Source organism: Prionailurus bengalensis, chromosome B4, assembly GCF_016509475.1.
Source record: "Prionailurus bengalensis isolate Pbe53 chromosome B4, Fcat_Pben_1.1_paternal_pri, whole genome shotgun sequence".
Classification (NCBI taxonomy): Eukaryota; Metazoa; Chordata; class Mammalia; order Carnivora; family Felidae; genus Prionailurus; species Prionailurus bengalensis.
Window position 1 is genome coordinate 7139899 of NC_057358.1, and position 26465 is coordinate 7166363.

The 26465-nt window shown below is 43.9% G+C and overlaps 1 protein-coding gene across 1 annotated transcript in view; it reads left to right on the forward strand.

Moving 5' to 3' along the window:
* The window catches only part of TAF3 (TATA-box binding protein associated factor 3), a 181697-nt gene that overhangs the window by 143405 nt on the left and 11827 nt on the right, over positions 1-26465 (forward strand). The window contains exon 4 of the mRNA XM_043562460.1: positions 1556-1638. Within this exon, the coding sequence (XP_043418395.1) occupies positions 1556-1638 (83 nt within the window). The remainder of the gene's footprint in view (positions 1-1555; positions 1639-26465) is intronic.

Below are 26465 nucleotides of genomic sequence, written 5' to 3' on the forward strand. Positions count from 1 at the left end.
CAATGTATCTCCTGTGCACTTATATGCCAGTGCCTGTGATGGGCACTATGAAGTAGCGATAAACACAACAGACACGGTCTCTGCCCTTGACCTAACTTAGCTGGTCGTCCAGACACACAGATAGCATTAAAGGCACAGATGGAATTGCAGCTTCTGATGGTACAAGTTTACATGATCTTTACATTTTTCTTTGAAATTACTCCGTGCCCTTGAGGATGATTTTAGATTGATCCTGGGCAAATGGTGAAGTACCCAAGGGGCAGGGAGTTCAGAGCGCTTGCACTTGTTAACTCAGTCTTGGAGTGCCTCCCACGTCCCGCACACTGTTCAAGACAGTGGTGGAGAGGGGCTCAGTCGGTGAAGCATCCAACTCTGGATTTCAGTTCAGGTCATGATCTCACAGTTTGAGACTGAGCCCCACGTCGGGCTCTGCATTGACAGCACAGAGCCTGCTTGGGATTCTCTCCTCTCTCTCTCTGCCCCTCCCCTCCACGTGTGACCTCTCTCTCTCTCAAAATAAATCATTATTTAAAGAGAGAGAGAGAATGGCTGAAATCACAGATCTTGATGTGACGATGGATTTAAAAAGGGGGATAGGTAAAAACACAGGACAACATAGTAACTTTGATCGATGTGCAACAGATTAACGAGATATATATCGAGCATTATGTTACATATTCATTCCCCTTCAGTGGTTTGCAGTGTAGTGTTGCATCCTTCCGTACCCCACGACCAGGGATGTCAAACATCTGGCAGCTCCTGGACACTTCCGTTCCCCAAAGAACTGTCCCAACCAAAAATGCCAACAAAACACTTGTTGAAAAACTCAGAGTATAGATGGTAACTTGAACGACGGGGCTTCTGTTCGGTCTGCTCGTTCAAAATACTCTACCATGGCCCCTTGAGACCACCAATCGTGAGGAACCCCCGTATAATCAGACTTAATCCCCTTTCTCTTAGCTCCAGTATTTGTGAAGATCTTCAACTTAGCCATCGGTCCTTGCCTTCACTACAAATCCTAGTGTATGTTTCTTCTTTTACAGTATTTTGGATCTGTTGGCCACCAGCCAAAAAAAAAAAAAAAAAAACGGAGCAAGTACACTTAGTGTTTCCGTTTTCTTATATGATAACGCAGACTTAAGACGAGTTTCTTGTTTTTCAAGTTCCATAAATAGATGCGTTTTATCCTATTGTGGAGATATCATTGCATTTTTTTTTCTATTTACATGAAGTCCGGCAATGATGTAAGTGTTTGCCAAATGTCTAAAAACTCTAACAATAAAATGCAAGAAATTAAGCATGACCAGGAAGAAAGAAAGAACTCCCACGCTTAGGTAAAGTGAGTCAAGTTTGGGGAATTTCTCATGATGCCAGAGAGCCTTCAGTTGTTGAGAAGCAAAAGCAAAATTCGCCCAGAGTAACCTTGCATCTGGCATGGTAGCCACATTTGAGGCTTAAACTGGCCTGGGAGGTTTATGGAAATGAGGCAGGAGGAGAAGAGGTGGGAGGTCTTTCGCTGAAAATGCATTTAACTCCCCTGTAATAACTCCAACAGATAAAAGTGGAACCGGTGCTTCCCGCCCCCAGTCCGGTCATCCCCCGGCTGACGCTGAGAGTTGGCGCTGGCCAAGACAAGATGTAAGTATACTCGTTGTCCGTTGTCCGTTAGAGCGAAGGGAATCGAACTTGCCCGTCTCTGCTCCTTCCTGGTGGGCTTAGAACTCTCACCTTTTCCAGGTGTGAACGTGGAGGGTCAAGCTTTATTTTGAGAATTCTTCATTTTTCAAGTTGTATTGGTTTCTTCCTCAGAGTAAATGCTTATTGCTTTCTTTGACATCCAGGATCCCTTCTTGTTCTTTTTCCCTTTTCGGAAGACATGACGTGGGGTCTGCGTAATTCTGAAGGTCCTGGTTATCTGAAAAGGGAGAAACGATATACTGGATGCACTCGCTGTCGTATCCCTCTTCTCGAGTCATTCTTAATCACTGTGACAAAGAACGGAGATTCTCATGGTTTTATTCTGTACCTAAAAACAAAGATACTGCCACCCAAAGGCTTGGTGAAGTCTTAACTATCTGCTTGTTTGTTTGTTTGTTTGTTTAAGAGAGAACTGGAAATGTAAACCCCATGATCACTGTTGGTCTTAATTTTCACAGAATCATCCTATCAGCTCACCCTTCTTTAAAGTAAATTTAGTTGGCTGGTTGTTTTTTTTTAATTCATTTTTAAGATACGAATTAAGGTCTACAACACTCTTACGTGATTTTAATAAGGTGATAAAACATCGGTCTATTTTTGTAAATTATGGTAAAAACTATTCTTTTTCTAAAAATCATTCTGTATATCGTTTAAATGAATTCCATCAGCTGTAAGTACTAGTTTACAACCTTATTTTTTTTACCAGTAAGCCTGAAAATGGATTAGTTTAAATTGCAAACAATCAAATATTGTGTAGAAAATAGGCTTACAGGGCATTTAATTGTCATTCAGATTTTAGCCATAATAATGAGAGTAGGAGCCATGAACTTATATAGTAGGTAGAGTAGGCAACAGAAAATATGCTTTGTGTTCTCAGTGGTTCACTCTTTCTTAAAAGTTTGTGTGTGTTTTATGCTGCTGCATCTGCTGATTCCAAATGTAATTCACTGAAAAAGTCCAGTATCATTATTATGAACGGAAGTATAGAGGCAAATGTGATCTTCTAGGAAAGTGTGTGTTCTTTTGAAGATTGAAGGAAGAAAATAGTTCATCCTTTTCTTACCTAAATTATCCGCATAATTTCCACCCTTTTTGGTTTCATCAGTAGGAACCTAGACAGTGGGTGGTAGTGTTACTGACGAGTTTAGACAGTATCACAAAAATACTGTAGATTCAGTCCTTTTTTTAAACCAGATACTCTTATACCCCATGCTCTCTATTTTACCTACAAAAATTTGAATAATGCCCTCCTCCCTCAACCAGTGGAGGACAGAAGGCTGATTGATGAGCAAGGAGGCCCAACCAAAGTAGCAACTGATACCATCGTTGTGAAAATTCTATATTTGGGCTCATTCCTCTACGGGCAAGATATTCTTGTTTATCATTCAACAAATACTCTTCTCTTACTAGTTCACATTTATTACTATTTTCTCAGTAACTCGCCATGACTTAATCTTTACTTCCACAAGAGTTCGGCTTGCTCAATCCCTTTAAGGTTTGTAAAAAGACTTTGATAATAATATTCATTTCATCCACCCTTGAGCATCTTTCATTCATTCTGTTGACTATTTTTCTCCTCTCAATAAGCCACTCATACACTTAAGATATTGTGAAATATGAAAAATAGATCCTGTTACCCTGGAACAGATTGTCCAGTATTAGGGAAATTGTAATACTCAAACATTCCAGACAAATTGCCCATGACAGTATAACATTATATAATATGCGAACCTTCGGATATTTAGGTAAATAACCCCCGTGTTATATGAATAATTAATCATTTGGCCAGAGTCAGGCACAAGGAAGTGCTTATAATGAACAAAGGAATAAATTAAGTGAAATAGATTACATTTTAAAATAAGAGAGAAAAAGAGGCCCGTGTCACCTAGTAATAGGATTTTATGTAAAATGTATCTTAATCAGTAAAGAGCCTTTTTCTTTCTTTTTTTTTTTTTTTAATCCAAATCAAGGATCAGCCCACTGTGGCCCATGAACCAAACCAGTTTTCGTGTGGCGCACAAGCCAAGAAAGCTTCGAAAAACTTAAGAGTATTTTATGACACATGAAAATTGTATGAAATTAAAAGTGATCTCTTATTGTTGTAGCATAAGGGTACGTGGCTTATTCCACGGCAATAATGGAAGAGAGGAAGTCGATTCGTACAAATGTGCCTTTACTCAGTTTGTGCGCACCTGGGGCTCTAGCGCACTTTTGAAGTGAAGTTAACCAGCAGAGTAGGATGCGGAAAGGGGGGTTTAAATAGTCCAGGGGAAGGGGCTGTTTATTGCCGAGGAACAGGCAGAGCATAGAACCTTTTGAAATTATGGGCAAAGGGAAAAGCTTTACAGGGCTCAAATTATACCCTCTCAGTGGAAGATCTTGAAGACAACATTTAGTTTCTAAAGTTTCCTAAGTGAGGAAGGTCTTCTGCCCTTGATCTGGGAAAGTACTTTGAGGTTAGATTATTTCCTCCGTCCTGTGTTGTTGTTCCTCGAGGCAAGACCGCGGTTCCTTGTTTTTTCCTTTCTGTAACGTGCCTGGAGCCTGTATTCTAAAGAACCTACGGGAAGTCCAGGACCTCCGCCAGAGAGCGTGGACGTTCAGGGTGACTTTGCAGGGCCTGCACTTGCCTTTAACACGCCCCCCGGTGAGGGGCACGCGGCGTTGCCCTCAGTCAGGAACGGAGGTGGAAGCGGAACACTAACCCTTAAAACCCCGGTGTCCGCACGGTGAGGCTGGTGAGCAGAATGGCCGGGAGACGCGGCACCGTGAGGCACATACGAAGACGGCCCAGGCCCAGGCCCGCCTCGCGGTCGAGCCAGGTGCGCGCTTCCCCAGGCACGGCCGCCTGGACTGTGTTGATGAGGATCGCGAGGTCACACTTGCACTTGGGGACGGGCCGTGTCATCTGTCCTCCCGGTCTTCCCGCTCACCGAGTTCGCTTATTCTGAGCAGGTGAGGAAGAGCGAGCTAGCTTACGGTGCTCGTTCGTTCGCCCACCTCTCGGAAGGGAACGGCAGAGCACGGTGCTGGGGCAGGTCGGGGGCAGGGACCGTTGGACGAGACGGTCCGGAAGGCCAGGGCCAAACGGGACCTACAGCTCGTCTCAGTTTAAGTGTGGGGCTCAAGGCGCCGTTAAAGGAGCTTCTCATTGAAAGGGTGATCTTAGGGGCCGCTGGGGGCGCTCAGTGGGTTAAGCATCCACCTTCGCCTCAGGTCATGATCTCGCCGTTCGGTTCGTGGGCCCAGCCCCGCGTCGGGCTCTGCACTGCCAGCTCGGAGCCTGGCGCCTGCTTCAGATTCTGTGTCTCCCTCGCTCTCTGCCCCTCCCCTGCTCATGCTCTGTCTCTCTCTCTCTCTCAAAAATAAATACACATTAAAAAAAAATGTTTTTACTAAAATATTTTCAAAGAAAATAAGCATTTTGTGGCACCTGGGTGGCTCATTCAGTTAAGTATCTGATTCTTGGTTTCAGCTCAGGCCACAAGGTCACGATTTGTGGGTTCAAGTCCCGTGTTGGGCTCTGCACTGACGGTGCAGAACCTGCTGGATTCTGTCTCCCCCTCTCTCTGCCCCTCCCCTGCTTGTGCTCTCTCTCTCTCTCTCTCAAAACAAATACATGAACTCTTTTTTAAAAAGCCTTAAAAAAAGGAAAATAAGCATTTTATATTTCAAAATGTAGCCAGATTTAGCTGAAAGGCATTCGACAGGGTGAAACGTGTATAGTGGGCTCTCGTGATGAGTTCTTTAGAGAAATCACAGCAGATGGTTTTTATCCTGCTCTCTGCCTTTTCCCTCTTTATGTGAAACGTTGTTTATTTGTTTATTCATATATAACTTTTTTCCCAGTCTAAACAAACTGACACTATCCCTTCGAGAACGTTAACTCAAAGAGAACAAGAAAATTACTAGACAATAGAAATAGGAAACTAATCCCAAGGAGAGGAAAAAGAAGCAAATGATTGCGTGTCAGATAGAACTATGCTGCCTAGCAATCAGGGCAAGAAGTGAAATAGCGTTTTTAAAAAGGAAGAAGATACCTCTCAGTTTCTCAAGAGAGACAAAGCTCTTCAAGGCACCAAACTTGAAATGTTATGCCCATGCGGATCTAGGGGAGAAAATAGTGCCTTCCACGGCAGCCTTTACAGCAGACACAAAGACAGTTTCTGTCCCACTGTTTCTTGCGACAAGCTCTGATCCAAAGGTGTAGCCTGGTAGCACACTCCGTGAAGAAGACTCTGGAAAGAATCCTCAGGTCTCTGGTTGAAACGCTTGTATCTTCGTTTTGTGTTGATCAAGATCTCTTGATCTCTTCTTTTGTAGTTCCAAGTGACAGAAACCCCAATGAGCTTAAAGGGACAAAGTAAAAGGGGTTGATTTGGCTTTAGGTGAGGCGGTCTCCAGGGTTCCGAAAGTATCATTAGGACTCTGCTCGCTTTCCTGTACTCCGTCTTGCCACTGGATGGTGACGGACATGGCCCCAAGTCACCCAAGGCTGGCCTGGTTCTCGGGGCTCAGCAGCCCTGGTGCCTCCCACCTCCCCCTTCTGCTCCCGTTACCAGTTCTCATGAGGGCCTCGGGGCGGGGGTCCCAGAAAGAAGGGGGGGACGAGGGGCAGGCAGAAATAATTGGCGTCTTTTATTTAGGACAAGGCAGTGTTAGTTCACGTGTTGACGAGAGCATGCTGAGGTGGCAGAGAGAAGAAGCTTGTCGGTTTAAAAAAAAAAAAAAAAGATCCTTTAGAAGTCAAGTTCAAGTTCAAGGAACATTTCAGATCATCATCCTGTCAGACTTGGAGGGCCTTTTTGCTTTTCTATTTTTAATTTACTTTCTGTCCAATAAAACTGTCTGCTTTTGATTTAAAAAAAGAAAGAAAAAGAGATTGACACAAGATTGCCCTGGTTAGCTTGCCACTGAAACGGCAACATTTCCGGGGTGGTTTGCCTATAAGAGAAGCCAAGGAACGGGAGCACTGACCCCCCCCCCAAAAAAAAAATCTTAAGAATAACGGTATTTTAAAATTTATGGCAAATGACTTATTTTTCATGCTAGTGAAAAATGTTGACATTACACACGAAGTTCCCTGAGGAGCTGAACAACTGGAGCACAAGTTGTGGGTCACACGTGATTCTTGCTCCCTGACTGTACTTAGAAACTCAGCAGACCCTGACCCACGTGTCTCAGCTGTAATTCCGAGGGGAAGCAGGCCAGAGTCCAGTTTATTCCTACTCAGGTCTGCGGCCCTTTTCCGACTTTTCCAGACAAGGAGTCCTCGGCCTCCGTCTCTTCCTCTCTCATTGTCGCGGACCTAAAATTATGATGAAATCTCCGAGTTTAATTTCCTCCCCTGGCACATTGTCATTTGTTCATTTAACACCAAACACGCAGTGCATGTAAGGAAAAACACAGCACGCTGTCCGAAAAACTGACTTCAGGTTTGGGGAAATGCTTTTACTACACAGAAAAACAAGTGGAAAGATTATAATCAAAGCATTTCCATCTTCCTTGTAAACAATTACAGCCGTCCGTGCATGGATGCCACATTAGAAGACTCGGGGAAATTTACTGGATTCCATTCTAATGCAATTAGAGCTAATTTCGTTCTTTAAATGAATAAAAGGTCAGCTAGTAAATCTAGCTTATCTTGAGTCCAGACTTCAATAAATTGTTTTATTTAATTTGTTGTAAAAGATCTTATCCTTAATGGGCCTAGGTCTTATTAGTTCACTTAGGTTTTAAAATATTTATGACCACCTTTTTAGATATGATTTGAATGATAGTTGGAAAGTTTCTCTCTGCAGTGTTATCGAGGCCCAGAATCACTAATTGAGTGAATATAGGAAGGTACTTAAGATTTGTTATCTAGAAAAAGCTGATGTGAACTTCCAGAATTTAAATGTTCTTTTAACCTGTGACAGGCAGAGACAATTTAGCTCTATCATGGCAACCTCTTGGATACTATCTGGCTATAATTTTCCCTACAGATCAAACCACTCACACTTCTGGTGTTTGTAACGAATCCGCACCTACTGATGGAGACACTTAGGCTCTCTTACTGTCACCGACAACAACGTGGAACGTTTAAATTGTTTGCGTTCTACCCTCTCCTGTCACTTTATGGGGCAAGTATTCACCTAAAGACTTGAGAGGCCCGGTGGAACGCTTCTTCTTCTCTATCCTCCCACCTGCCTCTGACGTTTATGAGATGGATAATCGTGTCACGGCAGGACTTCTGTGATTTAGAATATTGCAGCTTGAAAAAACTGCGGTTGCCAGAGTCGTGGGTTGAAGGATGTGCCACCGTGTGGGGCCGAGTGGCCGTGCCACCCTGTCCAGAGTGACCGTTTGGGCTCCCCACGGCTTGTGTGCCGGGCCCCATGGGGTGCGGCATCCCTCCTCAGTTCTAGGAGCTTCTCCTTCCGGGCCTGCCTTCGTTCCCACCTCTCCTGCCTCTGCCCCTCCCCACAAGTGCCTTCCCCTCACCGCCCCCCCTGCTCCGCATCTCCCCCTCCTCCCTTCTTCTCCTGTCTCTGGTCTGAGAGGCTCCATCTAAACCTGCTAACCCGTATGGCGGCTCCCCTCTCCCTGACTTCCTGTCTTGGTCGGACCCTCCTTGCGTGTACTTCCTCTGGGTTCCTCGGTCCCAAACCCACCGCATCTGGTTTCTGCTCTGGGAACTTTCCTGGAGCTTCTCACCAAGATCGTTAGCCGCAGCCCCCGGAACATCCATCCTTCCTGCTACTGTGGACCCTGCTGCTTCCCCCAGGCCCTTTCTGAAACTTTCTCTTCTTTTGTCGTTCTTGATCCCACACATTCTCTGTAGTTCTGTCTGTCTGTCTTTCTTAGACTTCCTTCTTTCCCCCCGCCCCACCCCTGCCCCTGGCCCGCCTTACTTTGTTCTTCTCCCCAGACTGCCCCAGTCACTCCTTAGGTCTCAGGTGCAGTGATGCTTTTTCCAGCTGCGATTTCTCCCCCTGATGCCGACTAGGCTTCTCGGTGACCCACTGCTGAGTTCTGACTGAATGCGCAGGGGCACCGGAAACATAGCGGTGCCAGACTTGAACGCACCGTTATTTCCTCCAGCCTGGTTCTTCTTCTGTTCCTGTATCTATCAAGGGTGAGACCAGAGCCCCCGTTTTCTAGGGTAACTTGGAAGGAGGCAAAGGCTGTGTGACCACGGGAAACAACGGGAGATTCTGTTTGTCTTACTACCAGCCCGGGCATCCTGCACACTAAGCCCTGAGCGTCTCCATAAAGCTCCGGAACGGTTGTTTTGAACAAAGCTCAGGGAAAGAGAAAGACTCTGTCCTAAGAAGTCTCCTCGATCCTCACTTGGGCTCTTACACGTTGTGGGCGGCACCTGTAAATCTGGGTGTCCCTGTGGACGCGAGGGGCCAGCCGCCCCAGATGGAGGCAGTGTCTGTGCCCTTATACACGGGCGTCCGTAACTGGCTCCGAGCACAGATACCTTTAGCTGGGAAACAAAGCCATGAGGTACGGAGAGAGATTTGCTTCCCAGAAAGAGAAGCTGATTATTTTTGAAGGTTTAGCTTGTCACCTGCCCAGCACATACCCTCTTCCACCTGAGTTCCGAGCTCTGTCCTCACAACGCAGGAAGCCCCAGCGTTACCAGCCAGGCACAGAAGCATGAAACCCAGAGAGGAGTGAGTCCCCCTCCCTGCCTCACAGCCCCACCCCCCCAAGCCACCAGCCAGCCGATCCCCAGGCCCTGCCAGTTTTGCTCCTAACATTTCCCAGCCGCGTCCCCTCTCCTCTGTCCCTGCTGCCACCCGGGACTGCTGTCCCTGCCCGCTCGCTCCAGAGCCATCTACCTAGAACCCTCGGGAGCGTTTGGAGGCTGGCTCGTTCCCTCCAGCATTACCAGACTGCTTGCCATTTCCCATACGGAGCCGGATATTTTTCATCTTTCTTTTCTCCGGTGGAACCTTCTGCGTCGTGTGCCTTCTGACCCCTGCCTCTCCGTCAGACGCGTGTTCGTGTTCACCTCTTAGAAATTGTCATTTGTGGGGGTGCCTGGGTGGCTCAGTCAGTCGAGCGTCCAACTCTTGATTTCAGCTCAGGTCACGATCTCATAGTCGTGAGATCAAGCCCCACATCGGGCTCTGTGCTGACAGCACAGAGTCTGCTTGGGACTCTCTCTCCGTCTCTCCCTGCCCCTCCCCTGCGCACACACTCTCACGTTCTTTCTTGCTCTCTCTCTCACTCTCGCTCGCTCTCTCATTTGTTATTAGAAGACGTGGTCACAGCCTACCTCCCCATCGCTACTCCCAGCTGGCATCCCTCTCCCAAGTTCCCGGAATACGCTGTTTCCCTCTGTGTTGTTCACTCGGTATGCTTTGTATATCTGTCTGTCTGTGGCTGTCCTCTTCCCTAGACCATGAGTCTCTTGGATATTGGTGTGTGTGCCCCATTCACCTTTTTTTTTTTTTTTTAAGAGAGCGAGAGAGAGCAGGGGAGAGGGGCGGAGGGAGAGGGAAAGAGAACCTTAAGCAGGCTCTGTGCTCAGCGCAGAGGCGGACGCAGGGCCCGATCCCCTGCCCCTGGGATCATGACCCGAGCCCAAATCGGGTATCAGACAGTCCACCACTAGCCACCCAGGTGCCCCCCGTCCACCTTTTATCTCCACTACCAAAGAGTAGGAGGCATAGGTGACTGAAACCGAAGATTTGTTGAGATACGTTCAAGGATTCAGACAAGCTCTTGGCTCTTCAACCATGGAGCTGATTTTTGCTCCGAGCAGAATTTCATAGATGTGGAGCGGTGGCCAAATAGAATTTAATGGAGTTGCTTTTCCAGAATTGCTTTCACATCGGGAGCAACTGTGTTTTGGTTAAGTAAGAAACAAACAAACTTAAGAGGAGCTAAAGGAGCAACAGAAAGGTTTGTCTTCTATTTTATTTTACTTTCTTCTTCGAGAATAGTTGCGGGAGCTTACTCTCAGCCCTACAGGAAGAGAAGAAAACCACTGCGTTTGGTACGGAAGTCTTTTGTCAAAGATTGCTTTTCCTTCCTAACCGTCGCTCTTGGTGTTCTGTGTGATGTTACAGGTAATTTGAATTATAAGAAGATGCTGGAAATAAGTTGCTTCAAGGAATTGGAAGGTCTCACAGGTGGAGTGACCAAAATTTCCAAATTTGTTTTTAAATAGTATAAAGTCAGTCACTCTGTCTGTATAGTCTGTGTGAAAGGGAAATGTGGGTCTTTTTAAGACCTGCATTATCTTGGGGCGCCTGGGTGGCGCAGTCAGTTAAGCGTCCGACTTCAGCCAGGTCACGATCTCGCGGTCCGGGAGTTCGAGCCCCGCGTCGGGCTCTGGGCTGATGGCTCAGAGCCTGGAGCCTGTTTCCCATTCTGTGTCTCCCTCTCTCTCTGCCCCTCCCCCGTTCATGCTCTGTCTCTCTCTGTCCCAAAAATAAATAAAACGTTAAAAAAAAAAAAAAAAAAGACCTGCATTATCTTTATAATGACAGCTGTACAACCCTGTATATCCTCTGAATAGACAAAAGAGGACACCCATCCATTTGAAAATGAAATTACTAGAGTTCTTTCTCTTCCAGGGTACCCTGGTTATCCATCTGTGACTCTCTGTGCCACATATAGTTAGGATTTTAACAAGCAAGGAGTAAATAAGGATATCTGGGCAACAAAACGTGTAAAAACCCTGATCAGGATATAATAGGTCTTTAATAAATGTTACTTATATGTTTTTGCTTTTTAATAAGCTGACCGGACGTTTGGTTTAGAGAAAAATACTTTTCACACAGGTGTTACATAGTCTTTTGCATCCTTTAGATAAAACCAAGTATAAAAAGCAAAAAGAACTTTTCAGAACATTTTGAACAAGTGCTACTGGCTATGGAAGTACTTGACGTTGTTTCTTAAATCCTGTTTTCTGATTATGAAAATAACACATGGCTAGAGTGTTTGGGTTTTTTTTGCTTTTTAAGATAAACCGTCTAAAACCATGTAGCTTAGGAAGCGAATGCTCCCCTAAACCCATCCTTCCCCAAATACTCCTCACCGGCTCTTCGGTGGATATTTCAGCAGTTTTTTCAAAACTAAATATGGGGCACCTGGCTGGCTCAGTCGGTGAAGCGTCTGACTCTTGATTTCTGCTCAGGTCCTGATCTCATGGTCATGAGATCGAGCCCGGTGTCGGACTCTGCTGACGCTGCAGAGCCTGCTTAGGATTCTGTCTCTTCCTCCCTCTCTCTCTCTGCCTCTCCCCTGCTCACCATCTCCCTCTCTCTCTCTGTCTCTCCCTCTCTCAAAATTAAATAAATGAACTTTTTGTTAATATTAAAAAAAAAAAAAACTAAATAGGACAGGGACACCTGAGTGGCTTATTCAGTTAAGCGTGCAACTCTTGATTTTGGCTCAGGTCATGATCTCACAGTTCATGGGGTCAAGCCCCACATTGGCCTCGACACTGATAGCACGGAGCCTGCTTGTGATTCATTCTCTCTCTCTCCCCCCCCCCCCCGCTCCTCCCCCGTTCACGATTTCTCTCTCTTGCTCTCTCTCAAAATAAATAAACTTTAAGAACAAAAAAAGTAGGATGGTCTTACACATCCAGTTTTTCAAGTTGGCCCTCCCTCTTTTTTGGCCATGTCAGTTATCCCAGATTTTGCTACAACAAATAAACAGCATCCTCATATCTAGACCTCTGTGTATTCAAATATCGCTTGGTCAGAAAATATGAACGCAAGATTTTTAAGAGATTATAATGCCAAATTATCAGCCAAAAGCCCCTGCCCCTTGAAGTTCCCACCACCGGTAACAAGAATGAAATAACTATGGCAGAGGAATTGGTCAGATCGGATGGTTCTGAAGTTCTAAGAAACTCTGGGGTAGCGGAAACGTTATTTTATATGTGTATCAGACTGACTTCTGTTCTTTCTTGACGTATCCGTCAGGCCAAGGTTCGTAACTTTTCTCACCCTTCCAGGCTATTCTTGATGTGACAGGATGCTAGAAAGAACTTTGAGGAGACCAGAGGACCAAAATCTGAAGGGGCCTCGCAAGCTCACAACTAAATTCTTTATTTAGGCTGGTAAGTAGGTAGGAGCTGCATGACCTTATCTTTTCTTTTTCTTCCTTTTTTTCTTTTTTATTCTTTATCTGTCTTTCTATTAGAATGATCTAATAGTCAGTGGAATAATTGCAAATTATTGCAAAAGCCCTTTCAGCCTCAGAGAAAATTTTATAAACATCATCTTATTAGATTTTACTTTATTTACTTACTGCTTTAAACTCCCTTGGACTTTTTTCTTTTTTTATATTAAAAAAAATTTTTTATCCTTATTTATTTTTGACAGAGAGAGAGAGAGAGACAGAGCATGAGCAGGGGAGGGGCAGAGAGAGAGGGAGACACAGAATCTGAAACAGGCTCCAGGCTCTGAGCTGTCAGCACAGAGCCCGATGCGGGGCTCGAACTCACAGACTGCGAGATCATGCCCTGAGCCGAAGTCGGACACTCAACCCACTGAGCCACCCAGGTGCCCCGGACTTTTTTCTTTTTTAATGAACCTTCTTTTTCATAAAAATCCTTTAAACATTAAAGCAACCAAGTGATTGCTCATTATATATTTTTTAAATTTATTTATTTATTTTGAGAGGGGGGAAGGGACAGAGAGAGAGAGGGGGAGAAAGAGAGAATCCCAAGCAGACTCTGTGCTGTCAGCATGGAGCCCGATGTGGGGCTCAGACCCACAAACTTGAAATCATGACCTGAACAGAAATCAAGAGCTGGGCGCTTAACTGACCGAGCCACCCAGGCGCCCTGCTCATTAAGTATTTTATCAGTGTTCATCATAACTAGCCTATTTCTTTGGCATGTGGGAAAACATCTTTTTATCTTATCTCGTATTTTACAGCTTAACAATTGGACACGTTCTTTGCCAAACAAATTGTTAAAACCCTCTTCACTCTCATTTTGGAAGATCATCTTTATTATCAAAGATCTAAGATCAGACAGTCTAAGAGGAGAATAATACTGCAGCTGTCCAGGGTAGGGTACATATTATACTATGTATACACAAGTGAAAATGATATATGCATATGTAAGTGTCAGGAGTAGGATACGTATCATACTATGTAAATGAAAATGCATAGCCTATAACTTTCAGAAAGTTCTATTAGCCCACAATATATGTGTATATCTATATTTCACTTACTTTAGCCCATAGAGGTGAAAATACATATATGTATGTATATCTATAAGTATTTTCCAGGCCGTTTACCGAGGAGGGTAAGAATTTATGGGAAGCATGGTGATTTGGAGTGACGACACAGTAGCTATTATCAAATTTTAATATCTTTTAAAGAAGTGGTGTTGGAGTTTTCCAAGCATGACTGCAGTAATAACTGAATTTTATAACACTCCAGTGAGATACAAATCTTAATCACAATCTTGTTCATTTTTCAAGTTCACTGAATACCGGCTTATTGCTTTTAATGTTTTCAAATAACTTAGATGTTCTTTAATCCTAAAATGAATGAATGAATGAATGAATGAATGTTTTTATCTTTTATGGTTAAATTGCAACTCCAGCATATTTTCCTGTGAAAGCAACTTTTTCTGAGTAACTGAGCACCCTCCCCTGTAGACTTCAGGCTCAGAGAAAGATATTAAAAGTAAAGTCTCCCTGTGTTGGATAGCATTTGGCTTTGCTAGTCCTTACTAAAGTCCCCCTCTTATTTGCCGGAGAGAAGCAGAGGGCTTTCTGCAATCATAACATCTTTTAGAAGTTCTGGCTCCAGAAAATTTATTTTTCGAGAGAACACCGTCATGGGTTTACATTTTTAAAACCTTGATCTGCATTCAATAAATATTAATTTTGATTATATACATAGTACAACTGTACTGTCAGAGGAGATAACCCTTGTGCAAGTGGCAAATTGGAACCGGATTTCGGTTCTCCTCTCAGGAACGTCGACAGAAATGATCATAATTGAAAGTAGAACATGGAACAGGCTACAGGAGGTACATCTAAAACTATACAGAAGTTCAGGGTGATTACTTCCAGCTAGGAAGAGTTAGAAACGCCTCGGGAGAGAGTAGAATTTGAATAGAGCCCCAGAGGGCAAGTAAAATTTGGAAATGGAGAAATGTGAAAGGAAAAATAAAAGCAAAGATGCATTAAGGCAAATAACCAAAGCTCATTTTACCCTAAGAAATCTTAATGATTCTGTTGATACAGGAGTGCATTCGCGCCCTAGCTTTATTGTGTTTTATGAACCTAAATCATTCCGGATAAAATGTGTATTGCCAACATTTGTTTAAAAGCTTTTATTGTGAGGGCCACCTGGTTGGCTCAGTCGGTTGAGCATCTGACTTCGGCTCAGGTCACGATCTCGCGGTCTGTGGGTTCGAGCCCCGCGTCGGGGTCTGGGCTGACAGCTCAGAGCCGGGAGCCTGCTTCTGATTCTGGGTCTCCCTCTCTCTGCCCCTCCCCCTCTCACACTCTGTCTCACTCTCTCTCTCTCAAAAATAAGTAAACATTAAAAAAATTTTTTTTAATAATAAAAATTTTTTAAAAAGTTTTTATTGTGAACATTTTCTTTTATTTTTTTTGTTTTGTTTTTTAAATAAAGTTTTATTTATTTTGAAAGAGAGAGAGAGAGAGCAGGGGAGGGGCAGAGAGAGAGAATCCCAAGCAGGCTCCACACAGTCAGTGCAGAGCCCGGCCATACAAGACTCGAACTCACGAACTGTGATATCATGACCTGAGCTGAAATCAAGAGTCAGTCACTTAACCAACTGAGCCATCCTGGTGCCCCTTTATGAACATTTTCAAACAGAAAAGAAGAAAATGATAAACTTTCATATCCCCATCACCTGATGGGTTTAACAGTTACCAAAATTGTGCCACACTTGCTTGATCTAATAATCCTTTTCTTCTTTCTTTCTGCCTAAGGCATTTCCGAGCAGATCCAGGCGCAATGTCACTTTACCGCCACGTACTTTAACATGCTGCTCTAGAAATAGGGTTGGGGCACCTGGGTGGCTCAGTCGGCTGAGACGCCCACTCTTGATTCCGGCTTAGGTCATGGTCCCAGGGTGGTGGGATTGGGCCCCGGGGCTCCGTGCTGGGCCTTGAGCCACTTGAAAGTCTCTCTCTCTCCCCTCTGCCCTCTTCCCAGCTTGTGTGCGTGCTCGCTCTCTCTCTCTCTCTCTCTCTCTCTCTCTCAAATAAAATTTAAAAATAAGAAATAAAAATCGGGTTATTTTCTTGTATAATCACAGTGCCATTATCATATGTCACGTATGTGAAGCTTTTCTTGTTCTTTAATACCCGGTCCATAGTCAGGTGTCTCCCTTTGTCTCAAAGATATATTATGACAGTTGCTTTGTTTGAATCAGGATCCACACCGTACTAAGTACCTTTTAATCTAGAGGTCCCACCCTCTCCGTTTTGCCACACAGTTCAACTGTTGAAGAAGGCAGATAATTCGTTCAGTAAGAATGTCTCACTTTCTAGATTTCTCTGCTTACTCCCTTGGAGCCCTGTAACAGGCATTTAACGCAAAGACTTCGAGTGCGGAAGATTTGATTAGATTCAAGTTCAACCTTTGTGGGACAGGACACTTCACTGCTCTGTGGTTCTGATGGCCGCCAGCAGGCACGTGTCTGGCTGTCGTGACGCCATTGATGCTGATCAGTCGCGTCATTAGGAGTTGTGACATGGTAGAGTTGTTTTTTAATTCAGTCATTCCTTTCACATTTATGAGCTGAGATCCTTCAATAAAGATGAATTTTGCTTTATCACCTAGGGCATTTTGGTTACTCTGAAGTAATCGCTCATATAGGAAAGGCAGGATAAATGCTTAATCCTTTCTTTTGACTCGCCAAGCTTTAGTGTGCAAGGGCTTGGTGGAGTCCACACCATAGTGAGCCTCCCGTGGTGACCGTTCATTGGTTTTGGAAAGTGCTCCATTTCTCTGCCTTTCCCTCTCGCCCTCTTCCTCCCTCTCTCCCTCTCCTCCCGCCCCTCATTCTTTTTATCGGCATCGCTGATGGGAGCTTCTTCGTGGCGTCTTCCAGAATTTAATACAATCCCATTGATCCGTGAGAGTTTCCTCACTTTCTGACACAGAATGTTCCCTGTCTGTCTCACGTATTTCCTGCCGCAGACCTGGAGTCAGGTATTTCTTCAAGGAACACGCTGGTTCCTTTTTGCGGGAAATGGTTGTTAGGAACCACAGTCTGGTACTAGAGGCACTCATTGCTGCTGGGACGTCCGTGCTTCTCTTGGATGCCCTCACGGCGGAGACACGTTGGAAGTTGACAAGGTCATTTCCGGTGGAGACTTAACATTACTGTTATTTCTTGGAATTTTTTCCTGCGTCTTTTCCTTTACATTAGAAATCTTCCTTGTAACAATACCACTGTTACCACTATCAATAGGACTGCTGACTCAAGTGAAAGATTACGGGTTTTTTTTTCACTCTGTGCGTTCTGAAAATAAATTCCCTACGGACGTGTGACCAAAATGCTGTCCTCCTAAAGTCACCTGAAATTATCGTCCTTCTGTGGGGTTTTATCACCAACAGGACATACAGTAAGGTTCCTTTATTTCCATTTATTTCCCACTTGTCTCTCCAATTTTACAAACTCAGTCTCCTCGACATGCGAAAAAGTTACCTGACTCCAAAGGTGAAGCTATAACAAAATCTATTCGGAGAGGTCTTCCTTTCATGCCTCTCTCTGCCTCTACGCTTCCTATTCCTTTCCCTGGAAATCGTGACCATTTTTGGTCTCACTTTTTAAAAACTATCCTTCTACCGTATCTTTTTGTAAATATGCGAAAATATGCGTTATTGTTTATCCAAATATTAATGCCCGTTTAGGGTACTTTACAGATTTTGAACATTTGACAGTGAAAGAATAATCATTTGGGTATCTCCTTTGGAAATGAAGATTCGACAATGGCTATATTTTCCTCTAATTACTTCATGCGATTTGTTTCATTTTTCAAATAGGTCATGGCTGAATTAAGAGATAAAATGTTTCCTACTCAATACGTTCTTGGGCTATGACAAGATAAAATAGCCGTTTTATGAGATGATGTAAATATTCAAGAGGCAAGCCATGAGCTTGAGGAATTAAATCCATTTACAGTTGTGTTAATTATGTGAATGCTAAAAGTTGAGCTGTGAGGATCAAGAAGAATGAGGAGTAATGATTGATTTGAAGAATCCACATAAAACTGCTTCTCATAATTGTCTTTGGGTATTTGTTCCTTTTGATCAAATGTAAAAAATGGAAGGGGCTGTTTCACAATTTGGCATTTTAGGCACTGATACTCTAAAGTATGATTTCTCCTGAAGTCTGAGTATGTGTTTACATGCCTAAATGAGATGAAGTAAATACGCGGCATGCCTCGTATTTACACATGCCCAGTGACCCTAAAACTTAGCAACTTAAAGCAGTAAACATTTCTCACTTCCCGGTTTCCTGCGGGTCGGGAATTTGGGTGGTTTCGGACTCAGGTCTCGTGTGCGGCTGCCGCCCCCGGGGCTGTGGTCCTGGGAAGGTCCGGCGGGGGGGGGGGGGGGGGGGGGGGTGCTGGAGCACGTGCTGGGGGAGTCGCACTGGGCGGGAGGAAGCTTCCATCGCTGGTCATGTGGGCCTCATCCGGAGGCCCTCCTGACCTAGCGGCCGACTCCCCCGGAGCAAGGGATCCAAGAGACAGCAGACCAGAAGCTTCAGGGGCTCTGGCGACGTAGCAGGATGCTGCGCACCACTGTTCCCATGGGACCATATTAGCCCTACACGGGCAGCCTGCCCGGCCTGGGAGGGGACGCATAAGGGCGGGAGGCCCAGGGGGCGGGGGGCCTGGGAGGCCGACCGCTGCATTGCTTAGCGGGCGTAGCATTTCTAGGACTTCCAAAATGAGAAAAAGAAAGGAAAATCGTGATGTCTTGTGAAACCACTGTGACCCGCCTCTGCAGTTTTGCAGTCATGTTATAATGTTACATAATCAGCGGTCTTTTTGTGTGTGGTGTAGGGACTTCGTGTAAAATACAACATGGGAATTTGTTTTGTGTGCTGTTTCCAGAGGTGCGTGGTATTTCTGAGATTGATTAGAATTTTAAATCCAAAGAAGAAAAGCAAGCTGTGGCTTAAGGAACCTTTGATTTATTTTATTTTTTTTTGTCCAAGTGGCTTTTCTTCTACACACTGAAGAATTTCCCTGTTCACAAGTTTCTGTTAAATTCCTGAAGGTGATTACAGTAGCTTTTACGTATGGCTTTATTTTGTGACACTTAAAAATGGCTGTTCAGGGGCGCCTGGGTGGCTCGTCAGTGAAGCGTGGGACTCCTGATCGCAGGGTCGTAAGTTCAAGCCCCGCACTGGGCTCTGCGTGACCTCTGCACTGGGCCTGGAGCTTGCTTAAAAAAGTAAATAAATAAAAATTAAAAATGGCTGTTCGCTTTGAAAGGTAAATAAGGAAGCCATTGCGAGGGAACCTGGGAGCGTTGTAGGCAACGGAGGAGCCAGTGCCGAGACTCTGATCTGATCGCTTAGATTACGGGCCGTGGAGTGTTTGCCCACAATAGTTGAATAATGAGGATCATTAAGCTCCCCGGGCGGACATACCCAAGTCGTGTTTGCCTCTAACCTTGGAGGCTCCTCGAGGCAGAGAGGTGAGGGCTGGCTCTTTATTGACTTGTCAGGCTGGGAGTTTGCAATACAGGCCAAGCAGCTCATGACCCATTCTATTTATTTCGCCGTCTTGCGGTGGGGAAACAGGTAAAGAAATCCCCCTGAAAATCCCTCCTTCTACACGTTTTAATGAATAACGCCAGTGTTTATAGCAGTTAGGGCGCTCTGATCAAATCCTCCAGAAGGTGTCACGTGAGCGGCCTGGACCCATTGTGGGACACAGCTGCGGGCGGTGTCGGTTTCCCTGCGCGGCGCCCCTCGTCCCCCGCACCGCCCTGGAGGGGGACCGGCCGTCGATTAGGTGGGGGAAATACGGAGAAGCAGGGCACTGTTGTCAGCAGCCCGAGCTGGGCAGTGAAGGCCGGCGGGAGTCCAAAATTCGCTTCACAGTCGGCACATTGGGTTAAGTGACCGTAATGTGTCTGGTCCGTAAGTGATGAGGAATTATATCATGCTGTGCTGCTCATTTTTTCTGGAATGTGCAAAACTGAAGAGATGATAAAGGGATTGTTCTTAAAGCTGTGTCTCCGTTTACCACGAAGTCACTTAGCCGCTAAAATCAAAAATGATTTTTCAAGCCCTTGTGTATTTTCTCACGAAATGCAAAAGAATCAAGAAAAACAAGTCACTTTAGTGACTTTCAGTGACCAGTCTCATCTGTCAGAAACAAAATTCGGACATGTTTTGTCTCATCACCCCTGAGTATCCACGTTAATGTTTTTGCTTCTGCTACTCAGAAACTTTGAATGAGAAGTGCAGATACACACACACACGCACACACACACACACACACACACACACACACACAGCTTTAAAGGAAGTAATTCCATTGAACTGGAGGGGAGTATCAGGCGTTGTGGAAGGATTATTGTTACTGTGAGTGATTTTCATCAAAATGCCTTCTCTCTAAATTGAAAAATAAGAAGACGTGTACAAGCAGATGTCTCTGAGATTTCGGACACTTGTCCCATGAAGTGACTGCCAGTCTCTTTACACCTGTTGGCCACACTGCTAATGCTAAGCCGTTCTCAGGGGCACCATGCACAGGCCTTATAGGTAAGAGAGAAATCTAAGAGAAGTGAAATAAAATGAAAGGGGATTGGAAAAAGTCAGGTAAGGCAAATAATATTCATTAGGTGTTTGGTAGAGCTCAAAGCAATTAAAAGCACTTCCAGACAATAGCTAGACTGAAACCTTCTAGACCTGCTTGTACCTCACACGGATGTGATCATCATTCGTGGTCTTAGGATGGGTACGTAGGTAAGGAATCCGAATCCATGCAGGCAAATAGAAATCTCAGAGGTCTTGGAACTCTTTAAGTAGTACGGAAGAGGAAATTGGCCTAGTGTAAAAATTTTTAAACAGACGAAAGTATTCAAAAGTAAAATATTTATTTTACAAGAGAGGCCTCAATGCAATATTAGGCATGACGCTTATTAGAGTTGATGAATATGTATTAAGACGCTGTTTTATACCGCAAATAATTCTAAGATAAATAAAATACCCAGCTTACTCCTACGAAATGTACTGCCTCAGGATGATAAAGACAGATATGCATGTACTTGGGATACAGAGTATCCCAGCTGTGGGCATTATATTTCTTTGAAAAGACCCAAGACCGTGAACCTACCTTAATATCTCAAGGCTGTTCAAATTTATGATTTTAATTATGTGCCAGAATAGCATAGCTTCATAGAGTTCTCCTCCCTTGACCCTTTTCTTGTTGATCTCTGTTAATAATAATATACTCAGTTTAGATACACTAAATTGAGCAGCTTTTGAATTTAGCTTGGGACTTCTACGGTAGACCGTGGTCAACATTTGGCTGGAAGGCTTTAGCAAAGCCATCATGTTTTCCCAGTCATTTATTAAATAAACTATAACCTACGTACAGAAAAGTGAACAGACTATAAGTATGCAATTGAAGCCATCATTTACAAAGTCCCAGCAAACATTTTAGGGGCGCCTGGGTGGCCCAGTCGGTTGAGCGTCCGACTTCGGCTCAAGTCATGAGCTCGCAGTTCGTGAGTCCGAGCCCCATGTCGGGCTCTGTGCTGACAGTTCAGAGCCTGGAGCTTGCTTTGGATTCTGCGTCTCCCTCTCCCTCTGCCCCTCTCTCACTCACGCTCTGTCTCTATCAAAAATGAATAAACGTTAAAAAAAAAAATTCAAAGTCCCAGCAACATTTTAGATGTGTGTATGGCAAGTGCTTTTAACTTAAATTTATTCTACAAGTTACATATGATGATTATACATAAACCAAAACAATAAAAAACACCTACCACTGTAATGTACACCCGAAACTAATATAACACTGTATGTTAACTATACTGGAATTAAAATTTTAAAGACACAAAAAAGAGAAAAGAACCACATATAATCCCACCATTCAGAGCCAATTTCAGGACATTTTGGGGTGTAGTCTTTTAACTTTTTTCTAAGTGCACACTCATACATTCTTATTTGCCTTTTCTTGCAAAAATTAGATTCTATTAATTTTTCCAAAATTCCATAATGGGGGGGATAAACATATCATTTATGTGAGTGTGTATTATTATCTCTTCAGGTAACAGCATGATATTTTTGTTCGTCTTCATTTATTTAACTGATCCCTATGTTGAGGTATTTGAAATTACAGTCATTGTAGTTTTCAGGATTTTTTGCAATCACAAACAGTGCTAGATTTTTGCATAGATTTCTAGACCTGGAATTGCTGGCCAAGACTAGTACATTGTTAGAAAATGGACCCCTTGTAATGTGTACAGAGTAACCAGAGAAAGCTTAGCAAATAACACGTATTTTCCTTGGTGGTATGTATCAGTCCTCAGTCTCACACCACAGATGTCTATGCCCAACAATCTGGGATGGTCTCTTCATAAACCCTCTCAAGGGGCACCTGGGTGGCTCAGTCTGTTGAGCGTCCAACTTCGGCTCAGGTCATAGTCTCACTGTTCGTGAGTTTGAGCCCCACATCAGCCTCGCGGCTGTCAGCCTGTCAGCACAGGGCCCGCTTCTGGAACCTGTCCTCTGTCCCCTTCTCTCTCTGCCCCTCTCCTGCTTGCACTCGCCCCAAAATAAGTAAATATTAAAAAAACAAATTGTATTGGTAGCTACAATAGTAGCCAGTGACTTCAAATTTGATAGGTACAGATTCCCAAAACGTGCTAAGTTTTACCGAACTTTATTTATGCCCATTTTAGACCGATGGCAACAAGAGATTTGCTAAAAGGCAGGAAACCCTTGCATGTCCTTGTTTAACTGGTAGAAGGCTTAACTGGAAAAACAAGGGCAGCCACTTTTTCTCAATTCCTAATCAGTTAAATCACATTAAGTTTTAAATATTTTGAAATCAAACAATCTCAAGAACACACTCTGGGGCAGATTTGTCATCATTGGGTACACAGATGGATAAAATTAGCAGTATATTTCAAAATATAAGCAAATTTCACATGGAAGTGAAACAGTGGAACCTCGACATAAAGCAGTTGGAGAAATCATTAAAATAGCAGAATACTAACAGAAAAAACAAACAACATGAAAGATGTTTCTCTAATTTTAGACTGACAGTTGTTCCAGTTAAGATGGATTGAGGGGCGCCTGGGTGGCGCAGTCAGTTAGGCGTCCGACTTCAGCCAGGTCACGATCTCGCGGTCCGTGAGTTCGAGCCCCGCGTCGGGCTCTGGGCTGATGGCTCAGAGCCTGGAGCCTGTTTCCGATTCTGTGTCTCCCTCTCTCTCTGCCCCTCCCCCGTTCATGCTCTGTCTCTCTCTGTCCCAAAAATAAATAAAAAACGTTGGGAAAAAAAAAAAAAAAGATGGATTGATACCAGGAATATTCTCAGAGCACCGATAATCTTTGGGGCAGTCGTGGATGTCTGAGATACCAGCCAGCCGGCCAGAAGTGAAGTCGATACCACACATCCTAAAGACTGTGATTCCCTGGATCAGTGGGAAATCAGAGCAGGACATTGGCTTACCACACTTTTGTGGTTCCCCAATATCCAAAGAGAGTGGAGCAAGCCTACAGGCCACAGAAAGCCCCCTTAGGGTGGAAGGAAAACATGTTGCTAAGGGTATGTTGGTGGAATGGAATGAAAATACTTTGTAACCCTTAGACCTATGGCTGTACCTATGGTACAGGTACGTGTACAGGTACTCGGACCAGGACAGTATGCTCTGAGCCGAGCCTCAGCCTAACCTATTGGAGTCAAAAGAGGGAAAAAGGATACAACTTGATGGGATGTGTACAACCGGGACAGGTCATGGATGTGACGATGGAAGGAAATAATATTATTTGAGGTCAGAGAAGATAAAGAAACTACTAAAATAACCAGAGACATGTTTCACATTGAACTTCTAAAAATTAATAAGTACAAGTCATACATTAAAAAAGTGAAGACAATAAAGGAACACTTGGAAATGGAGGGTAACAAGATAAATTTGCAGGAACTGAAAAGAGAACAAAGACTTGCCTTCTCAAAAATGACAGCCTTGATTTGGACATTGTGGCAAGCCAACATGTGTCTGATTGTGTTATGCAAGCTAGTACTTCTGGGCGCCTTCTCCAAATGATCTTTACTTGGAAACATAATTTTCAAGGAGGTTAAACCAACCTGCTTAAGAAGTTTACCTGTTGCTCATTTGGCAATTGGATGTGATGGCCCTGTTAAAGATTTCTTTGTTAGGTTTATGTTGATTGTAATATAGGGATATAGTTGCTCAAACTTGTCATTAAAGAATGGTGTGTAAGAATGTGCCTCAAAGGAACGATACAAAATACGGTTGAGTGTAACTAAGAATTGCAGAGTGCACTCATATTTCTGTGGACTTGAATTTGTACAGTGCATTACACCCTAATATCGATTAGTGTGAGTGATTTGAAATCACAGGGTGGATTGCTGTGTGCCAGTTTCCTATGATTTCAGACCTACTCATTTGTGCCAAAGACAAGATGTTTTTAGTAGTAAAGTTGCTTTGATATTAAAAAACAAAACAAAACAAAACAAAACAGGTGGGCCTGGGTGGCTCAGTCGGTTAAGCGTCCGACTTCGGCTCAGGACATGACCTCTCGGTTCGTGAGTTCGAGCCCCGCGTCAGGCTCTGTGCTGACAGCCTGGATGGAGCCTGCTTCCGATTCTGTGTCTCCCTCTCTCTCTGCCTCTCCCCCACTTGTGCTGTCTCTCTCTCTCTCAAAAATAAATAAACATTAAAAAAATAGACAAGTACGTTTTTCAGGTTTTGGTAATCATTCAGAAGTGCTATACCAACCATCCCTCCCGTTGGCCCATCCTAACATCTTTGTAACCTGTACTAAGAAAGCTATTTTATTGTCGTTTTCCTGCCCGTGTCTTTGATTACCATGAATATAGAACTTTTTTTTTCCTAACCCCTGTTGGCGCCTTTTGTTTCTTTCACTCTGTATCTGCTGCTTGTGTCCTTTGCTCACGTTTTAGTACGAATTTAGTCTTTTTGGTTTTGATTTGACAGAACTCTTTATTTAACAGGAACTGAACGCTTTATCGCGTATGTGGCAAATAACCGTCCGTCATCTTGTCTCTTGCCTTTGCTTACGATATTTTACAGTGTTGGCACAATCAAATCAGCGTTTCCTTTCATGGTTTCTGCTTCTAAGGAGATGCCGAGAAAATCATCCTCTCCTCCCAGATTAAAAACACGTGTTTTCTTATTTGTCGGAGTATGTTAACGGTTTTACATTTTCTTTTACCAAATATTTAATCCCTTTAGAATTTACGGTTTGCGATATACCCTATAATTTGAGTTTTCTTTTTTCCACATTAACTGCACTGTCTTACAACTCAAGCACAGTTGCTTCTCAATTCTGTTTGATCATTGTCTGTTGGAGCACATGAATATCTAAAAATCATTTTAGGTAATAGGTTCGGTTGTCATCTCCAGCAAACATTTTCCACTAGAACGGCTAATAGTTAAGTTGACACAAAGCGATAAAAGGAACAGATCCTTTGCAGATCATTTTCTAAATCCCCCCACGTCATTCCCACGAATAGGTAGGAGATAGGAAAAGTCTTTCCCTCCAGTAGCCTCTTCTTATTGATAGCTTAGGTTTCGGTCGTATTTCTGCATCTGGTCATCACAGATCTCAAAGCTGTTTCTTCTTACTTTCTTTTTCTCCCCCCCCCCCCGCCCCCGTCCACCAACTCTGGGAACCCACAACCTCAGGTACCTGGGTTCTCCCCCCACGCTCCTGACCTGTCTGCCATACCTTCGCTTGCTCTCCTCTCTTCACGACACCCCATGTTTTCCTTCCCTGTCCTACATCCCTCTTTCCTCCCACATCACAGTGCATATGACTATGCAATCTTTCCCTGTAATTGTATTGGGTAGAAAACTTTCCTATTTCCTAAATGTATCATTTCTTCTAGGAAATCACTACTTGCAGGACCAGCTTGTATTTATTAGGTGTTAACATGTTAGGTGCTGAGGATACGGAAGTAAAAAGGCTTTGCGTGCCTTTGAGGAATTACCGTAGCCAAGGTAACAGATATGGGTACAGACCATTCAAATTATTCTTTGGCCTTATGGGAATTGTTTGGTCAGGTTTTTTTAGTGTGTTCTTGAAAAGAATGAGTCGTCTGTATTTGTCGAACATAGAGGTTTTTTTTAATGTCCATTGGGTCAGTTTTGTTATTTTTGTTATTTGCTTCAAAACTTACAATAACTATACCTTTCCTGGCTTTTGACTGCCTACTCTGTCAGTTCCAGAGAGACAGATACGCTAAATCCCCAGTTATACTTGTGGCTTTGTCTGTTTCTTACAGGTCTGTCAGTTTTGCTTTATATATTTTGAGGATGTGTTTTGGGGCGCATTCAAATTTTAGATTATTATCTCGTCCTGGCACGTCGGACCCTTTTATCGTTATGAAGAAACCTTCATTACCGCTGGTAGTTCTCGCCTCACAGTCTGTTTTGTTTGCGGTCACATTATCTTGTGTCCATATGCTTCTTTTGCTGGCCGCTTCCCTCAGCCTTTCCACTGCTCCGTTGTTAGATGTGTTTCTGACAAATAATATAGTGTTAGGTTTCGCTGTCTTACTCAA